The 18726-nt window shown below is 41.7% G+C and overlaps 1 protein-coding gene across 5 annotated transcripts in view; it reads right to left on the bottom strand.

Annotated features, from left to right (window-relative positions):
- The window catches only part of CCDC57 (coiled-coil domain containing 57), a 150787-nt gene that overhangs the window by 80520 nt on the left and 51541 nt on the right, over positions 1-18726 (bottom strand). For 4 of the 5 annotated variants that reach the window (XM_075119133.1, XM_075119130.1, XM_048817784.2 and 1 more), the window contains exons 8-13: positions 17385-17543; positions 15756-15918; positions 14514-14648; positions 9292-9520; positions 6017-6208; positions 2953-3053 (exon numbers count right to left, since the gene is read on the bottom strand). In XM_075119133.1, the coding sequence (XP_074975234.1) occupies positions 2953-3053; positions 6017-6208; positions 9292-9520; positions 14514-14648; positions 15756-15918; positions 17385-17543 (979 nt within the window). The remainder of the gene's footprint in view (positions 1-2952; positions 3054-6016; positions 6209-9291; positions 9521-14513; positions 14649-15755; positions 15919-17384; positions 17544-18726) is intronic. The other variant, XM_075119131.1, reaches the window with a different exon arrangement.

The raw sequence follows: 18726 nt of genomic DNA, 5'->3' as shown, positions 1-18726 counted from the left end.
CAATCTGTATGCCTGTATCATTTCTGTATCTGAAGTTAGGAATATTGACTATGTATCTGTATTTCAACTATGCTACTTTGGGTGATGCCCACTGCTAACACTTCAGGTACAACAATGGAAAAGCCAGACAGGGCAGCTGGCCCATCAGCGATGACAATGGACTGTGAAAAGCCTGGCCTTCCTGCAGACGCTCCAAACTGCCACTGACTCATGGACACTGTGATACTACAGAGTCAGGTGGTCTTGTAACCCGATACTAAAACATTACCTGGGATTTCTTGTAACTTTCTACTGTAAGGGAAGAGGGTCAAGTTTGGGAAAAAAAGGATTCCCGCCTTATGTAAATCCTATTTAAGGATGGGGAGGAAGGCAAACTGGACTCCTCCTCTCCATGGCTGTCTGGCCAAGAAGAAAGACTACAGAAGCCACCTGAAGGGAATGCAAGGGGGGAGTCCAGACTGAGACAGGGGTCCAGTCTGAAAAGGAATATAACTGAAACTCTGAACCACAGAAACTTTGCAACTTGCCTGCAACAACATTTAGGGTGAGAAATACTATTTGTAACCAATTTCTTTAGTGAAACTAGCTTAGTTTGCCTTTTTGATTTCATTTGGTCAGTAATCTGCTTTGTTCTGTTTATTATCCCTTTTACCACTTAAAATCTGCCTCTTATAGTTAATAAAATTTGTTTTGTTTATTATTAAACCCAGTTTCTGTAATTTCTAACTGGGGGGGCAAGAAGTGTGCATACCTCTCTCCACATTGAGGGAGGGGGTGAATTTCATAAAATCTTTGAGTTTGTACCCCTTAAAAGGAGTGAGCACCAGAGTGTTGGAGCAAGTCCCTTAAACTGAGTCTTTCCAGAGTGATCTGCAGCTGGGTGTGGCCCTGCCTGTGTGTGTGTTAGAGGAGGTTTTAATAGCCTGGCTCAGCAAGACAGGTTAAAGGGGGCTCAAACTGGCAGAACAGGAAGAGTCAGTGGTATCTCAGCACATCAGGTGGCTTCCTAAAGGGCATAACCTATCACAAGCATAACCACTCAACATATAAAAACTAAGTTCTTGACAGCAAAACGATCTACATCAGAGGTTCTCAAACTGTGGTCCGCGGACCGAGCTCCATTCAGGTGGTCCGCAGATAGTTCCCTCTAAGGTGCGCATCTGGGCTGCCGCACACAAGAGATTGAAGGGCCACCCACCTAATTAGTGGAGCCATGAAGGTGTGGCTTCACTAATTCGGTGCCTGGACCCTGGAGAAGACGCACATGTAAGGTGAGGTGGTGGCCTTGGAGAGAATAGGGAGGGGGCAGTGGGGTGAGAAGAGGGGGTGGGTCGAATTTGGGATGTGCAGGGCTGCGGCGGCCAGAGAAAGAGGCGACTTTCCCGAGCTCCAGGGCTGCGGCTGCCGGGGAGAGACGGCCCTCCTTCCCATCCCAGCTCAGGGGCTGCCGCAGCGGAGAAGAGAGGGAGAGATCCCCCTCCTTCCCAGCCCCAGCTCCGGGGGCTGCTGCAGCGGAGGAGAGAGGGAGAGATCCCCCTCCTTTCCAGCCCCAGCTCAGGGGCTGCCGCAGCGGGGGAGAGAGGGAGAGACAGAGACCACCCTTTAACATTCTCTTTGTTAAGCTAAATGAGCTCCTTAAGTCTATCCATTAAGGCATGTTTTCTACTCTTTTCAGCATTTTTATGGTTCTAGCAGACAGCAAATCAGACATGAGTTTATCAAAGTGATATAGTTGTAAAAAACAGTGAATGTAGTTTGAGTTGCATATAAAAAGCATCACACATTATGAAGCATCAACATAATAGTTCTGCTTTCTTTCTAGGACTCTGGTGAGATCACACCTAAAATACTGCGTTCAATTCTATGTGTCTCATTAGAGTAAAGATATTGAAATATTTGTGGGAGTTCAGAAAAGAGCAATAAAAATTATTGGGGGATGGAAGAATCAATTTATGAGGAAAGACTAAAAGAGCTAAATCTGCATAGATTAGACAAGCAACAACAAAAGGGGGTGGGCATGACAAAATATCTGAAAAGCATAAACATCAGGAAAGGACATGAACCAGGGACAGGACCAGACACCAGCTTGCCCCAGGATTGGAGGAATATAAAGTTGGCTTAAAGCCACCTTTATTTCCTCTCCAGTCTTGGACTGAGCACTGATTAGCCAGATGGAGGATGTCACAGGGTGTACCTGCCCTATAGCACCCCCAGCACACCAAGCCTCAGTTTTCCCATACATCATTAATAAGTTAAACAAGGCTTTACATAGCGAACAATGCCCCTTCTGAGGGGTCTAGTTTATTAAGGAAAGGCCTAATGAAAATACAAGAAAACCTTCACCTCAGCATCCTAGCTGGGCTACAGAGTCAGTCTTAGTTCATCCGTTCCAACCAGGGGCCCCCCCTCCCCTCCAACATTGGTTCTCTTGGCTCAGTCCCTTCCCTGGAGTCAGGTCTCTTGCCAGTTATGTGGGGAGAATCTTTTGCTGGTGCCAGAGGTCTGTGGAGATCTGTCAGCTGCAGCTTAGCATATAGCTCCTAACAGGCTGGGCTTCCTGCCACTATTCAGGAGTTATCTGTCCCCTGCAGCACACCTTCCAAGCCCCTGCTTTGGTGAGTTCTCCTGCTTAGTTCTTGTGGGAGCACTTCTCCTCAGGAGCTTCCTGTCTCTAGGAACCACCTCAACTGAGCCCTGGTAATCCTTTAGCAGGCTCATTAGCCAACCAGCCACCTAGGGATTTCATTACTTCCAGGTAGATCTGAATTGGCTCATTCTCCTTTACAGGAATCTGTCACAGGTAGGCTGGTCCCTGACACCCCTGTACAGGCCAGCCTGTGCAACAGATCTTGCTCCATATACTGAACATTTTGCTCGCAAAGAAAATTTGTATAACAAAAATATATAAAATAGCAAGGATAACAGCTTTGGGTAGCTCAAGATTCTTCATACCTTTTGTATGTGCTGTGTTACCATGGAGTCCAAGTGTGCTGTTCTGGCTTCCAGGTTCTTCAAAGGAGCTCCAGAGAAAACTTCATCAGCACAAAATGCACCTGAAAGAAAAGGGTAAATGAAGCAAAAAAAACCCCACCATAACATATTAGCACCTACAAGAACTACACCATGGATCAAGAATCTTTTATCTGAGCGATTTAAACAGCAACAATCTGGTCTGATTACGACACAGGTATATTGTTCCAGCATAGGTAATGAATATTTTATAGTAGACAGTCTTGAACATGCCGATACAGTAGGGTAACCTAACAGTATATGCTTATTATTTATCTTCGATAGACAGAAATACTTCTAGATAATACAACAGGGCTCGTGCTTCAAAAATCATGAGCATCCACCTCATAATAACTTTGTTTAAAGGATGCTGTTTTGGTGGAAATAATCTTGGGCACCTGGTATTCACATTCCAAAATTAGTTCCAAATGTAAATAGGATGATTAGGAGATGGTAGCCTTAGAGTCAGCATATTTATTTTCAATAACCCTTGGAACACTTTTTCAAGAAGACTGAAAAAAATTAATGTTGTGCCAATATTTTAAAAGGGTGGACAGGACAACTCAGGAAATTATAGGACTGTCAGCCTGACATTGATCCTGGGCAAAATAACAGAATGGCTGATATGGGACTCAATTAATAAAGAATTAAAAGAGAGTAATATAATTAATGCCAATAAATATGGGTTTATGGGAAATAGATCCTGTCACGCTAATGTGATATCTTTTTATGATGAGATTACAAATGTGATTGATCAAGGTAATAATGTAAATATAATATTTTTAGACTTCTCTAAAGGCATTTGACTTGGTGCTGCATAACATTTTGATTAAGAAACTAGAACAATACAAAATCAACATGGCATACATTAAATGGAGTAAAACTAACTGACAGGTCTCTAAATGTAACTGTAAATCGACAATCATCATTGAACGGGTGTGTTTCTTCTAGTGGTGTCCCTCAGGGATTGGTTCTTGACTCTACACTATTAAACATTTTCATCAGTGATCTGGAAGAAAACAAAATCATCACTGATAAAGTTTGCAGATGACACAAAGATTGAGGGAGTGGAAAATAATAAAGAGAATAGGTCACTGATAGAGAGCGATCTGGATCGCTTGGTAAACTTGGCAGAGGCAAACAATACGTGTTTGTATATGGCCAAATGTAAATGTATACATCTCGGAACAAAGAATGTAGACCACCCTATAAATATGGCCAAATATATCCTGGGAAGCAGTGTCTCTGAAAAAGATTCAGTGGATAATCAGCTGGACCTGCTAATTTAAAAATGTCTACTTTAGTAGCAGTTGTTTAATATCCTCCTGAGATACTATTGGAATGGAGAGAGTGTCATTGTTATAAGTAGTGCCCTTTGTTTTCAGGTTTTACCCTCCAAAAAACTGCAGGTTTTGAAAAATCCAGTATTCAGATTTTTCCATTTTCTACCTGGATTTTGTACCTGCTCAAACTCCCCATGCCTGTTTGCAGACTCCATAGCAGAAAGCACAGTGCACCTGCACAGGGGAGGGTAACTGCCAGTTGGTGACCGGTGTAGCTGCGTAAGATGGGCAGGGAGCCTGCTAAGACCACTGACTGCTGCAGTGATAGGCCAAAAGGAGTGGAAGGCTGCACCTGGTGAGTACTGGCCCTCTCCTGACCCCAGCCCTTCAGCACGGCCCAGGGCAAAGACTCCTCTCTGCTCCCCGCATCCCTATCTCCCTCCCCACTTCCAGACCCCTATTCCCCCTCCCTCTGTGGGTACCAGGAAGCCCATCTCTCTCCACCAGTCCACTTCCCCTATCCACCACCCCCACCCACCAGGTATCTCTCTCTTCAACTTCCCCCCATGAATGCTGGGCTCCCCTTCCCCCATCTGACACCTCCTCCCCCTGCCACCAAATCAGGTACCCCTCTCCCTCCCAGACACCCCTCTCCCTGCCACCCCCACCCATTTCCCCTTTATGATAGCCCCTGTGAGCAGCTCGGTCTGGGGACATGTCATGATCTGGAGAGGAGCCCCAGAGCACAAAACCCCATCCACTGCACCTACCAGGCAGAGCTCCTGCCTGCCCCTGGGCCAGGAACAGATTGTTCTAATCTCCCTGTGTCTCTGAGGAGCAGAGCTCGAGAGCACACAATGTGGGGAGGAGGATAATGGCAGCCCCCCTGCTGTTTGCAAGTCAGTGACTGGGATCCTGCCCCTGTGCCACCTCTGTAACAGGAAAGAGGATGATTTTGGGATCCATGAGTATTGGGGACCTTCCCTCTTCTCACTGGGCACCCCTTACCCACCACCCACAGACCTCAGCGATAGTCTGTGTGAGTAGCTGGGCCCAGGGACATGTCCGAGACTTCAGGAAAACAAGCCTTGGAAAAGACACTTTTCCTACACTCCCTAGGACTTTTGGAATTCATACTTAATATAAGAGGCCTCAGTGCAACTGTGAAAGTCACCAAAAGTAAACTATTTTTGTTTTAAAAATAAGTTTTATTTGTCCAATGGGGAATGGAGATAATGATTTCATAAACAATATACTCTTACTTTTCTCTATTTGTTGCCTTTTTCTCTCTTCCTGTTCCCCAGTATTAACCCGGATATTCACCTAGAAAACTGTGAAGTTAATTTTTTACACTCCTCTTTGCCTGTTTATTAATTTTTAAATAAACACTGCTAAATTCCAGGAAAATTAAATTATATGATATGACTACATCAGGGGGCAGGAAGGGCAGGTGTGGAGTGAAGCAGAAGTGAGGAGGATGTGAGGGAGGGTATAGAGGAGCAGTAGGTTGGAGCAAACAGCCAATCAGCACAGGGCAGAGAAAAAGTCTGAGAACAGTTTTAATTGGAATGTCAAGAGGGCCCAAAGTATGCTTTGGCTGTTTCTGCTCCTACCAGCAGGAGTCTCAGGCTGGTTCTCCTTTGCAGTTCTCCTCCAAGGCCACATGGCAGGGAAGCATCAGCTGGATCCTAGTGGAAATTAATGCTGAAACATGTTTCTCTTACCATAAGTTTCATTGAAATTGTGGGTGTGGAGCTGAGTGATGGGTGGAGCTGAGTGGTGCTGAGTGCTGGATGGGTCATGAGAAGGAGCAGATGATTTTCTGGGAAACTTAGATGCCTTTTCTAGTTGCTCTTCCATTATCCAGCATTTGTGCTTTAACTTTCTTATTTCCTCTTCCAAGGATTGAACATAATCTACAAACATAAAAAAAGATCTTGGAAAAGGTATTTTAACTTAAACAAGCAATTAAATCATAGTGAGTTTGGCAGACCACTTGCTAGAGAATTTGCTTTTATCCAATCATACAATTCTAGAGTTAGAAGGGATCGCAAGGGTCATCTTAGTCTAACCCCTGCCAAAGTGCAGGATTTGTTGTGTCTAAACCATCCAAGGCAGATGGCTATCCAGCCTCCTTTTGAAAACCTCCAGTGAAGGAGCTTCCATAGCCTCCCTAGGCAGTCTGTTCCATTGTCCTACTGTTCTTACCAGTTAGGAAATTTTTCCTGAGATTTAATCTAAATCTGCTATGCTGTAGTTTGAATCCAATGCCTTTTGTGGAAAAAGGAGAATGTTTCGCCATCTTTTTTATTGCAGCCTTTCAAGTATTTGAAGACTGCAAACATATCCTCCTTAAGCTCCTCTTTTTCAAACTAAAGAGAGACATTTCCTTCAGACTTTGCTCATATGGGTTGCATTCCATCCCTTTGATCATCTTTGTTGCTCGCCTCTGGATCCTTTCCAGTTTCTCTCCATCCTTTCTGTACACTGGTGACCAAAACTGGACACAGTCCTCCAGCTGAGGCCTAACCAGCGCCGAGTAGAGCAGTACTATCACCTCCCATGACTTTCATGCTATGCCTCTGTTAATGCAACCTAAAACTGTATTTGCTTTTTTGCAACAGCATCGCATTGCTGACTCATGTTGAGGTGGTGATCCACGACAGCTCCCAGATCCTTCTTAGCAGTGCTGCTGCCATGCCAGTTTCTCCCCATTCTTTATTTGTGCATTTGATTTTTCTTCCCGAGGTGTAGCACCTTACATTTGTCTTTGTTGAATTTCACTTTGTTGTCCATAGACCAGTTCTCCAATTTATCAAGATCCCTCTAAATTTTAGCTCTATCCTCCAAAGTGTTGGCGGCCCCCACAGGTTTGTGTCATCTGCAAACTTGATCACTGTGCTCTCTATATCTACATCCAGCTCAATAATAAAAATGTTAAACAACACTGGACTCAGAACAGATTCCTGTGGAATCCTACTTGAGATATCCTTCCAATCCAACATCATTTCATTAATAGTTACTCTTTGTTTGCAGTTGTTTAACCAATTATGTATCCACTTAGTGGTAGTTCTGTCAAACCTGCATTTCTTCAGCTTACTTATCAGAATGGCACATGGGACTGTCTCAAAAGCCTTGCTGAAGTCCAGGTATATTATGTCCACCACATTCCCCCATCCACCAAATCAGTTGCCCTGTCAAAGAAGGAAATCAAGCTGATTTGGCATGATTTGTTCTTGATAAATCCATGCTGGCTGCTAGTGATCACCTCTTCATCCTCCAGGTATTCACAAATTGAATGTTTTATACATTGCTCTAATAGCTTCCCAGGTATCAGAGTCAGGCTGACTGGTCTGTAGTTCCCTGGCTTCTCCTTTTCCCCCTCTTTGTAAATGGGCACCATGTTAGCCCTTCTCCAGTCTTCTGGGACCTCTCTGTCATCCATAAGTTCGTAAATATTATTGCCAGTGGCACCAAGATTTCTTCAGCTAATTCCTTCAGTACCCCTCAGTACCACCTTGAATCAGCTGACAAGAGTACCATATCCTCCAACTGCCAGAAACAGAAAGAACTGAGCTCTGGCAGCTGCAAACTTTTTATATATAGGAGGATGGCATCAACAAAAAGGCCCAATGGTATTGTCTTCAGCTATTAGCAGGGAAGAACTATATGCACATATCAGAACTAGCATAGAAGCTTGAAGAGAGAAGTGTCCTTTAGAATTAATGGATAGAAATCTTTGATTGAACTGATTAATCGAATTGTTTCACTAACAGAGTATAAATTAATAGGTAAAGTAAGAGTTTACGTCTAATGAACACCTCTGCACATAATAATTAGCACTGCAAGGTTTAAAATAACTGTGTTAACTATTCTTAACTATTCATAACTATTCACAATGAAACCTCGAAGTTAGGACAGAATAAACAGCCATTTTGGAGGGGAATGCAGCAGGTGCAGGAGGATCTACTTTGCTGGGTCTGTCTGGTTTTCTCAGATCCAGAAAATGGTCTAGGCTGGCTTTGGAGTAATTCAGAGGACTCAGAAGTTGAATGTTTAGCTAAGTGAGGCATGTGCAGTGAGCCAATATGCAGTTCAGCTGCACATGTTTAGATTATTGGCAAAAAAAAGTGTTTAAAAAATCCATACCAATTGTACCATGCATGTGCAAAAGGGCCATTAAAAGGCTCAAAAATGGTCAAATTTTCACCAAAACATTCAAATGCTTCTCTTTTGGGATGGTTATTTCCCTATCAAATTACAGTTATCTTTCCTTCCCAAAGTTCAAAAAGGGTCACAAGAATTTCTTTATGAAGGGGAAATTGTAGTTTTCATTCTCCTTATACTCAAAAAAGTGAACAATTTTGGCCCAACTTTATTTTAGAAAATTTTTGGTAGGGACTATGCCTGCAAAACTGTATCTCGAATGGTTAAATTTTCAGCAAGTAATGAGCTGGGGGTTGCGAACAGAAATAACTGGCCAATCTTAACTATAATGGTTATCTCCTTCCTTAGAGGTTTTTAAGGTCAGGCTTGACAAAGCCCTGGCTGGGATGATTTAACTGGGAATTGGTCCTGCTTCGAGCAGGGGGTTGGACTAGATGACCTTCTGGGGTCCCTTCCAACCCTTATATTCTATGATTCTATGATTCTATGGTTGCTTCCAGTTCCCCCTGTAACGTATTGGTTCATTCATAACCCATGTATTCTTCTCTGGGTTTCCTGCTGAGTGATGAGTATTTAAAATACACCTCTCACAGGTAAGGTGAAAAGGAAAAGAAAAATGTAAACTGTGATACTAAAATGTTTCAACATATAGACAGATAATATTAATTAAAGGGATACATTCTAAAATATTTTTTCTTGTTTATAACTAGTATTTCTGTTAAATAAGATGAAAATGGTATTCTAAGGCAAGAGCTGTGACTTAAGAGGAAAATGTGAAATGCCATACACATCTGCTGCACAGTAGCACTTTCAACCCAGTTCTCTATATTACCAGGAGTAAATATGACTGTAGAAGCCTTAGCATCAGTGGCAGTTTGCTGTCTGTATTGTATCTTTTCTTTCCTGGGGAACGAGGATGGTGTCTGATCACTGAGAGTCTCCATTTCTTTCCTCATTTCTGCAATAGCAGCCCGCAGGCTGGTGTTCTGTTCCTTTAGCCTTTGGATCTCTCTGGCAGGAAAATCTTTTCCAAGAACTCCTTTATTATCACCTAGAAACGTCTGAAAAATAAAACAGTGACATCATGTTGTTATCAATGATGGAGACAAACCAGGGTCTTGTGTCTTCCAAACACAGCAAATAATAATCTGCTCAAGGTTAAAAAGTACAGTATTAAGATCATATGGGAAGAGAACAGCTGAAAGAGGAAAATAATCAGGTAACTCTGGGAGTTACCTGAGAGAAAAGTTCAACAGTTAGAACTGTGGTCAGATTTATTAAAATGACTGAAAGAAAAAGTAGATCAGTTTAACTGACAGGAATACCCTCTTTCCCTCTCTATTCAATGGAGTTTCTATTTAAATAGGGTCCTTCATCAAAAGCAGAGACAAGAGAAAACGTTTTGCACAGATGGGTATAGTGTCTCTCAGAGGCAGAAAGGGAAAAATTACAAATGTAAACAGAAATGTAACACTGAAAATAGCTCAGTAATAATTATTGCAGTCAACTTAAAATGAGGGAAAAATAAAAGCAGCCAGTATGAATAGAGAGTCAGGTGAGTTTCAGATATATATGGCTATGCAGTTTGCACTTTCTTATAAAGTTGCTGAAGTGACTCTATAAGAAAGGGAGTACTTGTGGCACCTTAGAGACTAACCAATCTATTTGAGCATGAGCTTTCGTGAGCTACAGCTCACTTCATCAGGTTACACAGTAACTAGCTTTCCATAGTCAGCCCAGTTTTGTCCCCTCACCTTACTACTTCCTCAAAACAAATTCCTTCCACCTGAAATTTCTTGTGTAGAGAAATTTCTGCCAGAGGAGAATTTTTGAGAAAGCATAAGATTAATAAATGTAACAAAATGCTTGGTTTAATTATGCTATGATATGATATTTATATGAAATGTTATGAGAATGTAAAATTTAAGTATTGAAGTTGGGGAGTGCTCGCATCTGGGTTTGTGGCTCATATGTGATGAATGGGAGGTGGTCTGCAGCAGAAGGTTTGTGGTCCATATTAGACATGTTATGACACTGTGGTATGTTGGGTGTAAACAAGTTGTTGTTGGACAGGCAACGATGAGTATTGATGTGGGGCCAGAGTTAAGGTTGTTTGTGTAACCTAAAGGGATAGATTCTCAGCAGCTGAAAACTGCCATAGATCTACTGACTTCAATGGAGCTATGACAATTTACACCAGCTGAGGATCTGCCCCTAGAACCACAATACATTCTTCACTTTCATCCTTCAGAAAGGCCTATTATGAATACAGTTCTGCCAAAATCTCAATGGGGTGAAGCAACAGATATTAGCAAAGTCAGAAATCTCCTGTCCAGCCCCAAGGAATTTTTCACATTTCTCAGTGATTTGCAAGTTCTTTAGAAGGATTTAAACCTAAAGCAGGGATCAGTATTACAGATGGTGGAGGTGTTGAAAGTTACACATATAGCCAGAAAGTAGTGTTTAGGGATTCAACTATGCTTGGGATATCCTATTCTACTGCACTGCAGTCCTTAACACAATATAAAATGTGAAAGTAGAAAAAAAAATGAAAGTCCAAAATTAATGCACAAACTGAATGTATCTTGGAAATATGTATTATCTTGCTTATTCGTATTAGATATACAGCTACATTATGAAAAAATATGCTGGGGATATGGTTCTCCATCTTTCTTCAATATTCTAATAGACCAGTCTCTTCCCAATGTTCTAAATCCTACCTGCAGATTTCTTCACCACATGATGGTTTTTCGTGTCCAGTTTATTCCATTTTAATATTTACAGCATAATTAAGCACTGCTGAAAGACTCCTTATTGTCTGCTTCCCCATTTAGAGTACAGCAACCACAAAAATGTTTTCCTCTGGAATATTTTCAGATTTTCCTTCTGTTCTCTCAATCTGGGATTCTCGACAGTCTTCCAAACTTTTATACAGTCATAGGTGGCATAATTATGTAAATACACATGACAAGCCTGTCCCTTGACTGTTACCTGCAGCAGTGGGATGATCTTTCTGTCTACCTCATCACAATGAAACTTATAAAATAGTAATTTTTTAATATTTCCAACAGAATTTAATTTCTTTCGGGTCTTTAGCACATGCCATTCAAAGGCAAAAATTATTCCCTGAACATTATAATTCCTTCCACTGAAATATTCAAACAAGAAGCCAAATCTCTGTCCAAATACAATTTATGTGCCTGCTTTCTATTTCTGGTCATATATGAGCTGGGCCAGAGTCAAGTATCTGTGGACTACAATCTTCAAGGACAGAAGGCAGCAAGAATGATTTTGCAAATACTAAAAGGCCACTTTACTTCAACAAGGGACAGGAAATATACAGTCCTTCAAGGACAGCCACAATGCCATATTAATATAAGATTAAAAGCACAGGATATGAGAAAGGGACTGGGGAGGAGCCAACCACTTCATCTATGTCCACAACAAATTTTAAAACCATATTATTACCTAATGAAAACACAAACTAACTTTCACTTATAATCTGTTTTTCTAACTAACTGCAGAAATAAATTGAGGAAAATATAGTACATTCGTCCTAAGATCCTCAAAAGGAATGATTCCTTGTAAAATTTTTGGTGTGGCCCAGAGGTCAGAGGTACAAGCGGCAGAGCCCTCTATAATGGAAGTCCGGGGGCAAAGCCCCATAGTAGGAGAAAATACCTGCCATACCTCCATCATACCTGGTGCATGGGGTCGCAGTGCCACTCAAGGATAGACAGTATACTTATAAAGTTTGCAGATGATACCACGCTGGGAGGGGTTGCAAGTGCTTTGGAGGATAGGATTAAAATTCAAAATAATCTGGACAAATCTGGAGAAATGATCTGATATAAATAGGATGAAATTCAATAAGGACAAATGCAAAGTACTCCACCTAGAAAGGAACAATCAGTTGTACACATACATGGGAAATGATTGGCTAGGAAGGAGTACTGTGGAAAGGGATCTGGGGGTCATAGTGGAGCACACTGTTGCAAAAAAAAGCAAACATTCTGCAGGAGTGTTGTACTCAAGACACAAGAAGTAATTCTTCCATTCTACTCCATGCTGATTAGGCCTCAACTGAAGTATTATGTCCAGTTCTGAGTGCTACCTATCACGAAAGGTCTGGACAAATTGGAGAAAGTCCAGAGAAGAGCAACAAAAATGATTAAATGTCTAGAAAATAGGACCTATGAGGAAATATTGAAAAAAATTGGTTTGTTTAGTCTGGAGAAGAGAAGATTGAGGGGGGACATGAAGTACATAAAAGGTTCTTAGAAGGAAGAGGATGAAAAATTGTTCTCCTTAGCCTCTGAGGATAGGACAAGAAGCAATAGGCTTAAATTGCAGCAAGGGAGGTGTAGGTTGAACATTAGGAAAGGCTTCCTGTAACGGTAGTTAAGTACAGGAACAAATTGCCTAGGGAGGTTGTGGAATCTCCATCATTGGAGGTTTTTAAAAACAGATTAGACAAACACCTGTCAGGAATGATCTAGTTATTACATAGTCCTGCCTTGAGTACATGGGACTATGACCTTTTGAGGTCCCTTCCAGTCCAATACTTCTATGATTCAGGGAAAACTCAGCAGAGAATCATTCTTCCGTGCATAGGCGCTGGGCTATATGGGCTCATGGGGGACAAGGACACACCAATATTCTGGAAAGCAGGCCCAGCCCTACCAATGTTTAAGCCATGAGTGCAACCAGAAAAGGGGATCCAGATTACTTACTGGGACACCCCAAATTTGAGTGGCATTGGGGGCATCTGGGCCAAATTTGAGTGGCACTGCAACCCCGTGCACCAAGTATGTTGGCAGGTATTTTTCTCCTCTTTGGGCGGCTCCACCCCCCAGACTCGGGATGGGATGATGACTATTGCCCTAAGTCCCATTGTGCTAAAGTACATTTGCAACTGAACCCTATGTTTGCAAATTGGACTTCCTGCTGAGATGATTTAGTAAAATGGCAGCTCTTAATGGAAGACAGTAATTTAGCCCTGGTCTACACTGGGGGGGAGGATTGATCTAAGTTACGCAACTTCAGCTACATGAATAACGTAGCTGAAGTCGACGTACTTAGATCGACTTACCATGGTGTCTCCACCGTGGTGAGTTGACTGCTGCCACTGCCCCGTCGACTCCACTTGCGCCTCTCACGGCGCTGGAGTACAAGAGTCGATGGGAGAGCGTGCGAGGATCAATTTATTGCATCTAGACTAGACACGATAAATCAATCCCTGCTGGATTGATCGCTGCCCGCCAATCCGGCAGATAGTGAAGACATACCCTGAGATATTAAAAAAGCAGCAGACATTCTAAAAAGATTTTGCAATTTCATATATTTTTAAAATATTCATTTAAGACTAACATAAACTTAAAATCCGCACTGTGCCAACCCTGGAGCAGAACAGAGAATCACAATTCGTTCTCTGTTCCTCCTTTGCTCTGAGAAAGAAGAAAGTTACTTCGCCCCTTTTCTTGGGGTAGTTTACCTCCCCCGTACACCTGGCATAATACTTTGGCCAGTGAGTGGTTGGGGCAGTCAGGTCTCCTCCACATCCCTGTCCACTTGTTCAAAGTAGTGAAAGAGTAGCCTCTTCTGTCCTTCCTATGGCCAGAATCACAATCTGAGCAGGACCAAACAGGAGAGTAAAAGAGGGTCCATTCCATGACTGAATAATGCCAATTATAATCTAGTCCTTAGTTACCTAAGATGTTAGCATTAATCACTGCATTTTCCTTTAAAGGATAATATCCCAAATGGAATTTTTGGAGTCTGTAACAGTCCTTTCCAGTGCATACATTACATCTGTTAAATGAAATATCTTCTATGATATACATTGTTTTGACCATGGGTACACATACTTAACACATTTGTAAAGGCTAGTGTAGACACCCCCTATACATTTGTTCCAGGCTACAAATGTTTGTACCGCAAATTAACATGTAATCAATTAACTTGAGGTATAAAAATTTAGTGAAGACAAGCCCCACCTAGCTGGTTGTATCAGAATGAATTCAACCCAAGACAAGGCAGTAAGTGTTGTCTAACCTGTTTCTCTCCTTCAGGCAATATACCATGTTTCTGAAGTGCCTGCACTGCTTGGTCTCTTTCAAAGGTCAAAGCAGACAGGACTGTTTCCATTTCACACAGCTTCTGTTCCTTCTCTTGTAGCTGAGCTATAACCTACAAAACACAAAATTACTGTGTCTTAAGTGCAGACTGTATAGAGCTATTAGAAGGGACGAACAATGGTCTTCTGGTTCAATCACATGACAGGAAATCAAGAAATGTGTGTTCTATTTCTGGGTCTGCCACAGACCTCCTGTGTGACCCTGAAAAAGTCACTTAACTTCCCGGTGCCTCAACTTCCTAACCTGTGAAATAGTGACAATAATAATGCCTCACAGACATTCATTAATGTCTATAAAACACTTGGGATACAGAATGGTGTAATAAAACACCAGGATTACTGTTTACATTTTAAAATAGTAAACAGGTCATTTCATTATACCCATGTGGTTACTTGGCAACTGGCCATTGATAACCATCACCAGTACATTCTGTAAAATCTCTGAACAAGAAGGGTGTCTGCAATGTAGTCTACTCTACATGGGACTGCACTTTAAAACCATTCAGAGACTGAAGCTGGTGCAAAATCCAATGGCTTGCTTTATGAGCAGGGCATATTACTGGAAGAATATGACAGCAGTGCTCTGAGATCTACACTGGCTCCCCATTGGTTTCCAGGTGGAGTTTATGTTCATGAGGAATCGCCTCTCTTTCCATGCCATACTGACACAGCTGGGGTGTTCAACCTGAACCCCTTTCATTAGAAAAGAGGAAAGGGTGGCTGGCAGAGTGTTCTCCATGAGGGCTCCGAGACCTAGCACTTGCTCCCCCCAATTGATCCAAAATATCCCGAATTTGGGTGACTTCCTGGAAACACTGCAAAATAAATCTGTTCGATAGGATCAGGGGAGAGTTCTGAAAGTAAGCTTCCCATAATGATGAAGGAGTAGAAAAGAGTATTTGTAGGTGTCTGGCTGTCTGAATTCCTGTTGAAATGATTACTTTAATGCTGCTGGGATTTTATTTATTGTTTTATTGATGATGTTAAGGTACCTACAGCCTTGGACAGGGTATCTTTTTTATTATTTTAAATCCAGCTGAGTAGTCTGTAGAATCACAGAAGTGTACGGCTGGAAGGGACTTTGAGAGTCATCAAGTCCAGCCCCCTGTGCTGATGAAACCACTCAGTACAGACCAAAGTCAATTTGATGTAATAATGACCTGGTCCCTTGCTGTTGACAGGCTCTGTATTAGATCCTCTGATTTGTGATATTGATTTCTTTCAGCATTTTCACAGCGCCGCTGCCAGTCCAGTTCTGCTTGCACTTTAGCCCGTTCCAGAATCTGCTCTCGTTCTGCTGCCAGAGACAGTTGCTGCTTATACCTATGACAGAGGACCAATGTGAATGTTTTTTTCCCGTTCCCTGAATTTCTAGTTCGGTTACTAAGAGACCATCAAACTGGGGAAACAACATAGTATGTCCTATGTCTCAGGCTCTGGTGCTGAAGGGAGATTTTAATTACTGAAACATACAATGGGTAATTAACTAACATTTTGAACTCTGTAGAGGGCAACTTATTGTTTCAAAGAGTGTGGAAGACAACCTGAGGAGAGGCAATTTTGGATTTTATATGGACTTGGAGGGGAGCTAATTAAGGTATTGATAGTAAAGGAGAACTCTTGGAGTAAATACCAATCAATTGGTAAATTTACAAATCTGAGAAAGAAAATTACAAAGTAGTTAGTCAAAGTTATACCAATTCCATAAAGAACAACTGGAGAAATGAAGGGAACTATTGGAGGTCCCATGAACAGAAGTATTAATGGGGAAAGAAGTAAATGAAGGATGGAAGATCCTAAAGGATAATGTATCACAAAGGAGGCACAGAGGAAAGACTAATGTGTCATGAAGATAGTTAACTCTGAAACCTGTTAAAGAAGATAGTTATATATACAGCTGAAATGAATACTGGTATTATACAAGAAATGGAAAAAGGGACTGTAGATAACAAGGTAGGAGTATAGTATTCATGAATAGTAAATCAACTTGTAGAAATGAATTAAAAATGGCAAAAATTTGTTAGCTGAATGGGTAAATAAAATGAGAAGAAATTACAACCATGGAAACAAACTAGGTTGTGGGAAACGGAATAGGACTCTGGTTAAACAAAGATGGAGAGAACAACATAGAGAAATTCCAGGATGATTGAAGTACTAATCAACTGTGATTTTTCCTCCATTTGTAATATAACAGAAAAGGAGAATGAGACACATTGAGAATGGAATATAATTGACACTCGGGTGAACCAGGACACATGGTTGATAGGGGAAAGTAAAAGAATCAAATTTAAGGGTGGGATTTTCCAGAGCACTCAGCATTGACTAAATGCTGCTCCCACTGAAATCAATGCCAAAACTCCCATTGATTTAAATGGCACCAAGGGTAGGTCCAATCACTTGGGGTATGTCTACACTGCAAGTGGGAGCAAGCCTCCCAGTCCAGATAGACAGAATTGCACTAGTGGGGGCTTGAGCTAGCGTGCTAAAAATAGCAGTGTGGATGCTGCATCTTGGGCTGTAGCTCAGGGTCTCAAGCCCATCTGACCCCTTGGGTCTGAGCTGGGGTGGCCAGCTCATGTCTTTGCTGAAGCTACAGCATTCACAGTGCTATTTTTAGGGTGCTAGCTTGAGCTCCCCAGTGCAAGTCTGTCCACCTGGGCTGGAAGGCTCGCTCCCAGCTAAAGTGTAGACATATCCTGAGAGCTTTTAAAATACCCACTCTAAATATTTATCCCTACACAAAATCATTAAGGGGGTCAAAGGTTTAGCAATCTCTTAGAATCCTTTACCTTTCTATATCCTGCTGGAATCTGGCCAATTCTGCCCTCAGCTTCACCTCATCCTCATGCAATGACTGAATTTGAAGGTCTTTAGAAACAGTCTCTTTGGAGATCTGAGCTAGATGAGAATCCCAGCTTGTTTTCAGTGTTGTTAGCTCTTCTTGAAGCCTATACAAAGTATATAAAAACATATACTAGTTAAAATGAAAAAATATATTTTGTTTGAAGACAGCAAGCAAGTCTTATTCAAAGCAACCAATTCTATTAAATACATGTCAACTATTATCCTACTAAAAGTTACATTTTGCAAACATAGCATAGCAATATTAATAATAATGATGATTTCTCTAAAACCCACAGAAATTAATAGAAGACTTTCAGTGGACTGAGCACTGTTTTATGACAAATCTTTTTAAGTACCACAGAAGCTCCCACTTTTTTGAGTCAGAAATGTGTGCTTGCAAATTGTGTACTATTAAATGTGCAGAAAATGGAGGCACCCTAGACAAAAAGGCTCATGTTGTTCCAGCTGCAGTCTTCCAGGCCAGGGGAAGCCTTAAAAGAGGCTCCCTAGCCAAAGAGGCTCATTTCTACCAGTAAGTTATTGTCTCCCTGAATTATCTCAGCTATTATTTTCTCAATATCAGTCCACACTCCCAATATACACACAGCTCAGTGCCCATAGGAGGAGATTGACAAGATGTTCAAAAAGATAGCTCAGTGGTTTGAGCATTGGCCTGCTAAACCCAGGGTTGTGAGTTCAATCCTTGAGGGGTCCATTTAGGGATCTGAGGCAAAAATTGGGGATTGGTCCTGCTTTGAGCAGCGGGTTGGACTATATGACCTCCTGAGGTCCCTTCCCACCCTGATATTCTATGATTCTACTGCTTCCGCCCTGTCCACAAGGCTTGTTACCCTGTCAAAGAAAGCTATCAGGTTGGTTTGACACGATTTGTTCTTGACAAATCCCTGCTGACTGTTACTTATCACTTTATTATCTTCTAGATGTTTGCAAATTGATTGCTTAATTATTTGCTCCATTATCTTTCCGAGTACAGAAGTTAAGATGACTGGTCTGTAATTCCCCGGGGTATCCTTATTTCCCTTTTTATAGATTGGCACTATATTTGCCCTTTTCCAGTCTTCTGGAATCTCTCCCATCTTCCATGATTTTTCAAAGATAATCACTAATGGCTCAGATATCTCCTCAGTCAGCACCTTGAGTATTCTAGGATGCATTTTATCAGGCCCTGGTGACTTGAAGACATCTAATTTGTCTAAGTAATTTTTAACTTGTTCTTTCCCTATTTTAGCCTCTGATCCTACCTCATTTTCACTAGTATTCACTTTG

The sequence above is a fragment of the Caretta caretta genome, chromosome 14, assembly GCF_965140235.1.
Source record: "Caretta caretta isolate rCarCar2 chromosome 14, rCarCar1.hap1, whole genome shotgun sequence".
Taxonomy (NCBI): Eukaryota; Metazoa; Chordata; order Testudines; family Cheloniidae; genus Caretta; species Caretta caretta.
The sequence above is the reverse complement of the archived record's forward strand: the minus strand, read 5'-3'. Positions and strand labels throughout refer to the sequence as shown.